The sequence below is a fragment of the Micropterus dolomieu genome, linkage group LG01 (genome assembly GCF_021292245.1).
Source record: "Micropterus dolomieu isolate WLL.071019.BEF.003 ecotype Adirondacks linkage group LG01, ASM2129224v1, whole genome shotgun sequence".
NCBI classification, from domain to species: Eukaryota; Metazoa; Chordata; class Actinopteri; order Centrarchiformes; family Centrarchidae; genus Micropterus; species Micropterus dolomieu.
Genome location: NC_060150.1, coordinates 25,021,920 through 25,031,955, shown reverse-complemented (window position 1 = coordinate 25,031,955; position 10,036 = coordinate 25,021,920). Strand labels below are relative to the sequence as shown.

Genomic DNA, 10,036 nt, shown 5'->3' with positions numbered 1-10,036 from the left:
TATATATATATATATATATATATATATATATATATATATATATATATATATATATATATATATATAAATTATTTAAAATAAATAAAATAAAAACTCCACTTCCTCCCACTGTACAAACATGCTGAGGAATCTGAGGAAGCTGGCAATCATGACGTGAAACGCCGTTTTTATAGTATCAAATAGCTAATTAAAACCAAACTTATAAGAAAGACCATTTACAGAAACCATCTTTGTGAAAATTCTATTTGACATGCACTTTGATTTTTTTGTTTGGCCAATGTCCCATAATGGAGCATGGAGATGTTTTGGCTTCACTTTTGGGGAGTTGTCATGTTGTCCATCTTTGCATACAGTCTATACTCTTAAACTGATTTCTTGTTTTTAACTCTGTGGCTAAAACCAAAATTTAGTCAGTGTTACTGTCCCAGATTCCAGGAGATTGTTTTTGAAGCTGTATTTTGAAGGTCTGTTAAACTTAGCATGATCCAGTTAAAATCTCCCTCTGTCCTCCCATGACCGCCACTGCCTACAATATCCTCCCATATCCTATTTCTACTTGTTTCTCTCTTTGATTCACACTTTTCTTTCAGTTTCCATTTCTCCTTCCTGCCACCGTTTAATATTGGATATCCACCTGTCGCTGCAGGCAATGAGTCTTATCCTCCATTCTCCTTCTCTCCTCCAGGTCGTCCACGAGGCTTTAAGCTGCGTCTTCCCCTGCTGCGCTCCCTATCAAACAGCAAAGTGTCTCTGGACGACGCAGAGGCTAGTCATATCCCCACTGCTACACCCCTGCCGCTGCACCAAGACCATCACAGTCGCGAGTCCCTAGGCCTAGGGGAGTTCCTGCCCCTTCCCCCTTTACCACCAGACCACCAGGAGCAAATCAGTGGAAGCAGGTAGGCCCTTTGGATTGTAAAAAACACATGTTTAGGATGTACAGAGATCAGTTAACAGAGGCTTATGTTAAATTCTGTTTATGAGGAACATCTCACTTATTCTTGAATAATTCTTAACAGTTCTATAAAAGGGTCTATGCACGCCCATTTTAGCATGAGCAACTTTCAAGAACAAATATGTTCTGCCATCCTCAAGTCTGATGAACTTTTGTCTAGTTTGTGTGGAATCTTTTTGTTTGTTTGTTTTTTGTCTTTTGTAGACTTTCAGTTATTTAAGTTTGACACTTTGATTTCCTCAACAAGGCTAATGATTTTCAACTTCTTTTCACTTTTCGTGCATGAATATCGTGCAAATAAAATCCTATAAAATGAGAATACACCACAGTAACTCAAAAGGCCTTCATTTTAGTTACGTAGTATGTGGATTGATGTCACTTTCTTGTGTCTCGTTTTAATTTCTTTTGCACATGTAAAGCTCCTCCTTACTTAATATCCTGTTAAAACCCATTACGTTTCTTTCCTAGGTCAGTTCTACAGAGTTGGCCAGAAGACTTCCAGGAGGACCACCACACCTTACTGTGCTCTGACCATCCTGTACCTCCTCCTCCCAACAGAGCCCACCTGGTGGGTCCCCTCACCCAGTCATCCCCCTGCGTAGCGCCTCACCACCGCCTCAGCCTCAATCCGGACGCCTCAGGCTCCAACTGCTCCCTGTCGCATAGCCGCTCGCGGGAGAGCTTCCACAGCATGCGTCGCGCCTCCTCTGTAGATGAGATTGAGGCCATGAGGTCCGACTGGAACCGAAAGAACCGGAGAGCGAGTATTCGGCTGGGGAGCAGCAGCACTGGTGAGGGGGCTGAAGGAGGAAAAATAGATGACAATTTCTATTGTCCTCTTTGATTTTACCTTGCTGCTTTGTGTGTGTTTGCAGGTGCGGTAAACAGTAAATCCAACATATTGAACTCCACGTCGGACTCAGACCTTATGCGGTACCGCACCATTTCCAAAATCCCTCAGATCACCCTCAACTTTGTAGATTTCAAACCTGACCCACTCATTGCCCTGCCCACGGGGGAGATGGACATCATAGCTCCCTGCAAACTCATCGACCGGACGCACCACGTCACTGAGAAAGTCACCCAGGTAGGGCAGAATTCATGTGTAGAGTGTGTGGTAAGGGAGAGGCTGTGCTTGTGTTGATTTTGAGGGTGTTGGCCTGTCTGAACCAATCTGTGCTCCTGATATGATTTTCTGTTAGAGCTTTTTCTATTCTTCGCTGCAGATTTGCCCATACTATACTTAGAGGCTCAGTTCTGGAAATGTGTGTGCTTATGTATACACTTCTAGTCTTGTGTCTTTTTTTCACCACATATACTTAAAAATAATTTCACAAAGTAATTTAGTTGAGGAGACACAGAGGAGGGACCTCTGGAAAAAAGGAAAGTCTGCTTTGACTTTATTGCAAAATTTTACCAAAGTGCTTGCTCTGTTGCCACGGAAACCAACCACAAATAAAGAATGAACCAACTGAAACTGTAATAGATCTTTTGGGACCTCAATATCAGAGGAGAGCTTTACTGAGGACAGTGGTTGCAGAAACAAGATGGTTAATATGGAAAGTTTTCTTGTCTACATGCGCAGAAAGATTTACCTATTTTCTACGAGTGAGGTGGATGTCTTTCACAGAGCAGATTAATTAGGTACCATCACAGAGCTTTATTCTGCCTTGTTTCAGAGCGTGCTGAGTGTCTGACAGTCTCAGAGAAAAGAGGTATCTTTAGCAGATCAAAATATATATCAAATCTGGTGTTTGACACTCTTGATCACTCTACACATCTGTTTTTTTCTCGTTTTTTGTTTTTCTGGTGTTCCTTCCTTGCGTTACACATTCTGTATGTGCATTAGAGGGTGATACAAGAGTGGATTTCCACTCCTTTTCCATCCCACTCCCACAAAAATGCATATCACAGTGTAGGGTTACAAGGTTCCTTTATTTATCATTTACAGGGTTGTAAAACATGTACAAGTTGTAGTTCCCTTTATGCTACTCATAAAAACAAAAAATATATACAAAACAGAAAGTATATACTGTAAACGGTCATGAGTAATGTGTAATATGTCTTAAAAAACATTTTTCCTGATATAGTTCTGAGGATAAATTTAGGATTCTCACAGCCTTATGAAAGAAGCTGTTCTGTTACAGCGGCGGATCCTACTGTATCTCTTCTCAGAAGGCAGCAGGGTGAACAGGCTGTGGTTGGGTGGGTACTGTCCTTAAGTATCCTTTGGGCTCTGCGTAGGCACCTCACCTCACAGATATCCATGATGCTCAGGAGATGGGTACCAGTGACCTCCTGTCCTGGGCCGTGCACATCCCATGCCAGTTAGTGATGTTTCCAGTCAGGTTGCTTTCTGTTGCTCCTCTGTAAAAGCTGACAAGAGCTTGGCATAGACATTTTGCTTTCTGAGTTTCGCTAGAACTGGAGAGTGCATGGAGTTACTAAAGGGGAATATGAATGATTTATTCTTTCATATTGTATGAGACATCATGCTCTCTTTTCTCACCATAAACAGAGAATAATCCAAAGTTGAGGATGCAACACAATACAAACCTAATGCTACATAGCACATGAGGTGCAACTGGCAAGGCTTAAACATAACCCTCAGTGGACGTAAGTGGGAATGTGTATGTTGTTATCGCTGCATTTTCAACTACAGAGAGATAAATAATCTGTTAAATCTACAACTGATCTGCATGATTCCACTTAAAACCTTCTTACGCTTTCATCTGTCTGGTTGGCTATGGCAAAGGCTGCGCATGCAGATGCAGCTCCTTCATACTCAAAATGCTACATTTTTTCTTTTTCATCTGTTTTTTCGTTCCGGCTTTATTTCTGAAACACATATGACAGAAATACAGTCATCAGATAAGAAAGCTGGGTTTTGGATTAAAGAGCAGCAGACCTTAAGACAATCCACGCAGCCAGATGAACCGGATCAGGCACCACGGTGGGTGCTGTGACCAAGGAGGAGACTAAAGATTGCCAGGATAGGAGCCTTGCGGGACTTGTACTTAAGGTTGCTCCTGGCTAATGTCCGGTCTGGACGGAATGAGACTCAGGCTGCCAAGCAATGGGACAAAGGAGACTGTTGTGCCCACAACTTTACCAACAGACCTGCTCTATCAACATCCTGAATCAAGCACTTGGCGGGTGGACCGTGTTTCAAGCTAACAGAGCTCAAGACTCCAGCAAGATAAGAGGAGGCCAGTGATGCCTGGTGCTTAAACGCAGTCAAAGTGGATGGACACTGTTTCCATGTCAGACTTATTATGTGAAGATGATATACGCATCACTGTCTTGTTGCTGCTGTTTACACTCTCCCAGAGCCAAATTTTAAAAAATTTTAAAAAAAGATGCACAGAATTATATCCTAGGTGCATGTACATATGTATATAAATAAAAACTGCATATATATATTATCTATTTTATGTTACCAGATTATAATATACATTTAATTATCTGTTAAGTTCTATGCAAAGCTTGAAGTGACTACAAACGGTCATCTTTGTTGTACAACCTTGTGTTGTATGATGATAAATAAACAACCTTGATAGCTTGAAAAATGCCTGAGAACAACTGCTCAGGCAGTGTAATGTTATTGGAAGAGCACCTGCATTTCCAAATCAGGCCTGAAGATGGCAGCACCACATCAGGTAGCATGATGACAGGCCTCAGCAATCACTTAGAGGAACAGAGAAGAACAAGGCAAACCAGACTGAATAATTTAAGTGATCCATAAATCATCTGACACCCTGAACAAGTACACACATACAGATTTTGTGTTTCATTTGAATTTGACTCATTTTCCATGCCCTGAACATGTTGTTTTTTGCCTCTTGCTGTCCTTCATGACCAAGCTGCTTGCACTCACACTGGCTCATGAATGCTAACTTCTGTTACTTTGTGCACTAGTAAATAGGTACAATGTAAATGCACCCGCTGCCTTGAAATGTAATTGACTTATCTTAGTGCATTAGCACTACTTGTTCATTAATCATTTCAACAGTTGATGGAAACATTTTATTTACAGTTCACATTAAGGAGCTTTTATACACTTGAGCGCATGTGACCAGTGACACTTTAGCCAGTCTAATAAGGTGAAACTGGATAGATAGATTGATGGGGAGGAGTAGATGAGAGGATTTTACTCAGTTTTCGAAGAGGCATGATGGGCAGAGCAGACCACTGAGCAGCGCAGATAACCTGGGATCATGCCTCATCGCACACTTTGTTGACAGCAGTAAGAAACACCACCATCTCCTTGAGTTTTGGAGCATGTCTCTGTGAATAGTGTTTATGGGAAGGCCTGTGCATTGAGTGCTGTATGTAAGACTGTTGATGCTGGTGTTTTTTTAGATTCCAGTGTAAGACTGACAAGGTTGAAATAGTGTTGTTTTGGCATAGCATGATGTGCACTTCATTCTCAGAGTTATCCAGTGGATGGATTTTTATTTATTTTGAGAAAGTTTGGGAAGAAACAGTTGGAATGCAGATATATTACTGTCTACATTACTATTGTCTATTTTTTACATAGCTTGACACTCAGTAGGTTTTTTTATTGTTAGACTGCATGTGATCAAAAGAATAGAATCTGAAATTCCTTCTCCTTCGTTTTAAAGTTATTATGAATGCTCTAGAGATAAGGTAATAATACCAAATCGGTGGAATTCACTGGATCTTGCAGATCATTTCTGTAATCTGCAGGAACATTTTATTACAGATGCAACGGTCACCAGATATGTAATATGCTGCATTCTTTTGTATTGCCAGCATTCTTGGATATGCATCTCCATACTTTACCATATGATATTATTTTAAGAATTTGAATTACTCACATATGGGATCGCCGCTATTTATGGACTATTTTGTTTTCATGTTATTTTCTTAAAAGGATTAAAGTAAAAAGTCAAACTATCAAGTCTGGGTGTGGCTTTTAGGAACTCTGTTGGTCCTGCTTCCAAATCAGAAACAGAACATGAGGTCTTTGTTGTACTTTGACAAGATTCTGTCCCAGCTAAGAACCATATAAAAAGTTAAACATTTTGGGTAATAATCTTTTAAATGTTTTACTCGAACTTTAAAAGCAGTATCACAAGTCCAATGCTGAGCACCCTGGTTGAGAGAGTGTGAAATGTTGTGGCAGTAAATAGTTGTAATACTATAATGAGCTATTTTCATTCACCATCAAAGAATGCCATTATAGACTTCCCTTACATTAAATGTAATGTAGGTTGTGTATATTTCTTTACTGAGCTGGCTTTACAGCAAATGGGAGATCTCTGTTGAGAAGGCAGGAGGATTGGGTGAAATCTAATGTACTTTGGCTGTGTGTTACTGTTTACATATGCATCTTTTTCTGTGATGTAAAAATTAATTATGTATACGTTTCTATGTTTTGCGCGAGTACGAGAGCACTATATGCCATTCTGGGTTGTCCATTTTTCACAATTTCACTACCCTACAGTAAAGTTGCTTGCATGGACTGGGGCAGTTACAGTATAGGTTCACAAAACATGTAAACTAAAGTAAACTGGTCATTCATCACAGTAATTTCTGCTAAGAGTTTTTTGTCTTTTTTTTTTTGTTGTTGACTTACAGACATGGAGCTTTTTTCCAGTTATATTTTATTTCCTGATTTTAATCGGCTTCTCACAAAGTACAAATGGCAGCCTGATTTTTCTCTTCAGTGGAATTAGGCAGCAAATATTTTAAGCCTGAAGAACTGATCAATTTGACAACATCTACAGGTGTTGAAGAAAATATTGTGAGCCAGGTTTAGGTGTGAAGAAGTTTGTGTAATGCTCATTTGTGCTGAGAAGCGAGGTTAAATGTCCTTTTCAGATACTTTTGCTCTGCACACTGATCAAACGGGGTTATCACCGCATATTTTTGCTGAATCTCAATGAATTCTACTTCTACTGTGAGTGCAATAAAATATTAACGACTCTAAACGTTCATAAAGTAAATACTTCGAATCTTTTATCACCATTGATGAACCCCACAAAGTATATTATAGCGTTTAAAGCATTATTTGGAGGTGCCTGCAATTCTCGGCATAACACCGGATATTCCGTGCGGAGACATGGCTGGTAGCAACTTGCACGCTAGAAATAGCCTACATTTCTGAGGACCTCTCTCCATTTTTCTAAGATCAATGGCCATCAGGAATGTGACTGGTTTTGTTTTTGGTTTGGGACCCATACGTCTTGTTTATTACAGCCATGTGTAACGTCAACTACTGATAACTACGCTTGCCGTAGCCTGGTTTATTCGTTCCAAACCAGCTGATGGAAACGCACATATTTCGCGATTTCTCTCTTTTTGCACATAGTTGCACCGGAACAGGACCACAACTTCCGTTTCTTTCCCACTTCAAAATAAAAGCCTCTACTCAACAAAGTAGCTTTCACTAATCAGTCTATAGTTGTCTCCCTGACAAGGACAAGTAGGCCTACATGTGAGAAATACCTAAAGGTAAAATGTCAGAAAACACTTGTGGGGTCAGCTAAATTACTCTAAGCTAGACCTGTCTTACCTTTCACTGTTACATCAACAAAGCCCCTAAAGAAATATTTTCAACAACAGGCATACTGTATATGCCTTAATATATGGGTATCTTGACACTGCAAAACATACACATTCATGACTACAAGGGGTGTGACGAGATCTTGTGCCACGAGCTCTTGTGAGATTACATTGTGCCGAAATTTCTCGTCAGGAAAAAAGCTGTCTCGCGAGACTCATGCAATTGACATTTTTCACACGCTGTCAAGCCACACATTAATTGCTGATCAACTCCGTCCAGCTGACGCCACACCGGCATACACCCTGATAATCAACCACAATGCTCGCGCTGTGAGTCCAGACAGCTGTGACGAGTGTTAACGTAGCTGATAGAGTTTTGCAACATAAACATCTAAAAACTGAAGCACAATCTGCTCTGATTGAGACTGCACTTTATGAGCTGCTGAAGTTAACATGTGTGCAGATTTGTGGTGAGATTTCTGCCTGATCAGTGGTGTTTTCAGTTGGTTTCGGTTTCACATGCAACATGCAGTCCCAAACTGTGCCAGTCAAATGTTCTGTAGGGGATAACGTTACTACCAGCGGATTTATAACGTAATGCACAGCAGAATAAAGGGTAGACTTCTCATCAAATGATGACGTTATTCTCTTAATATTATGACTTTTTTCTGGACATGTCAGAAAACACAGATGTGTGGGAGGAATTCTGAATGTGTAGAAAGTTTTGAACATGAGCAGAAAAGCTGCTGAAACACAGGAGCTATTAAAGACCAGGAGTTTATAACTAAATTGAAATTAAATTTCTAATTGAGGTGAAAAGGTGCCACATGCACATTGAAAGAGGTTACTTTCCCAAACAAAGACACAAAGAGGAGGGAAGACTAAAGCATGACTCAGCGGGGATTTTACATGAGAAAAGTTAATTTACAGGAGAAACAGATCTGAAAGCAGCACAGAATGACTGAGAGCTGCACTGACTTATATTCTTTTATAGATAGGTTATAGATTTTGAATTGTCACCAGCAACCTGAATTTTGTGTTTCTCTTTACATAAATTTAAGAAAATCTAGTGCAGGAAAAAATCATCAGAATGCAGGAAACAAAGTGTTTAATACTCAGAATTTTCATATAATTCAGCATTGAAGATTTCTTAAAAATAGTGTTAAAATCTCATCTCGTCTCAATCTCGTGAATCCAATCTCAAATCTTGTCTCATTTCATCTCGTCTTGTGGGTTAAGTGTTCTTTCTCTGTCCCTTATCTCTTTATGTTTTCCACAAGCCAGTTCATAGCTGTCTCCATTAAATTGCACACAGGTCACCACATGTCTCTTGCCCACACTATCTGTTTTTGTTAGTGGATACATGGGGGTTGCTGTTGTGGAGATTACCTCTTTCATTTAAAAAGTGTGCAACTCAAACTTTGTGGTAACCCACTTACAGTTGATTTCAGAACCGTCAGTGAGGGGAAGGCTTGCCCGTAAAAACTAAAGCAACGTTTCAGTAAAACCTTAATTATGCATTAGGGGAAACAGCTGCAAACTTAAACCCATGTTTTAGTAGAAGATATAACTTTGATCATAGTTAATTTTCCTTGCATGCCACTGTTTTATTCATGTTTGTTAGTGTAAAGTATAGCAGAACTACTCATACTGCAGCCCCTCTTATCCCATTAATTTTATTCCCTAGACTAGTCAAAGTCTGATGATACATATTTGCATATGGCCATGAGTATGCATGAGCACACTAAATAGTGTATGACGTAAATGATTCAAAAGCAAGTATTTTTAGCAGTGCCACATGTTTTTTGCCGAGAAAGCACCGGGGGGCTGGGGCTAATGTGACATTGCAGTTGTTTTGGTGAGAGATGCACCTCTGGCAATGTTCTACAGCAGGACTGTGTCCATTAAATAGGACAGAAATTAGTTGAAATGGAGGGGGGGGGATTTATCTGTCTACCTGGACTTTATCTAGCTGTGTATGTCTGTTTCAGCTTGTGGATGGTTTCAAAGACATCTGAAGGTGTCACTGCTTCCAAATTTAACTCATGTGTCTTCCAGAAATGACTCCAAATTGAAGCAATAAAATAGAGAGCATACTATAATAGATACTTTAGACAGTTTGAGCCTGCTGCCATACTCCATAGCACATGTTTGCTACGCCTATCTTAAATAGTCTTTTTGCATTCAAATTTCCCTATTCCTTTCTAATCATTGTCATTGGGGAGCAGTTTCCTGTGGTGCTGGCGTGCTGATGCCTTGTGGGCAGGAATAGAATAGAGTCTGGGAGCATTTGATGTAATCAACCTGCAGGACTGTAATTTAGCCACCTGCTCAGTGGCTCTGCCTCAATACCTCAAACTGATTGAGTGCTTCCACCGTGTGAGTTCAGCGACCCACAAATAAGGAAAGCATATTGTAAGTGTCTTGAAGTAATGTGGATATACCAAAGGACTGTATTCAGTGCTATTCAAATGGGACAAATTATATAGATCACAGGTGTACATAATGATAACAATCCTACCAAGCTACATATATATATATATATATATA

The 10,036-nt window shown here is 39.9% G+C and overlaps 1 protein-coding gene across 1 annotated transcript in view; it reads left to right on the top strand.

Moving 5' to 3' along the window:
• The window catches only part of kcnh2b (potassium voltage-gated channel, subfamily H (eag-related), member 2b), a 340,415-nt gene that overhangs the window by 214,211 nt on the left and 116,168 nt on the right, over window positions 1-10,036 (top strand). Inside the window, exons 4-6 of the mRNA XM_046062123.1 lie at window positions 686-899; window positions 1,424-1,746; window positions 1,831-2,042. Of these exons, the coding sequence (XP_045918079.1) occupies window positions 686-899; window positions 1,424-1,746; window positions 1,831-2,042 (749 nt within the window). The remainder of the gene's footprint in view (window positions 1-685; window positions 900-1,423; window positions 1,747-1,830; window positions 2,043-10,036) is intronic.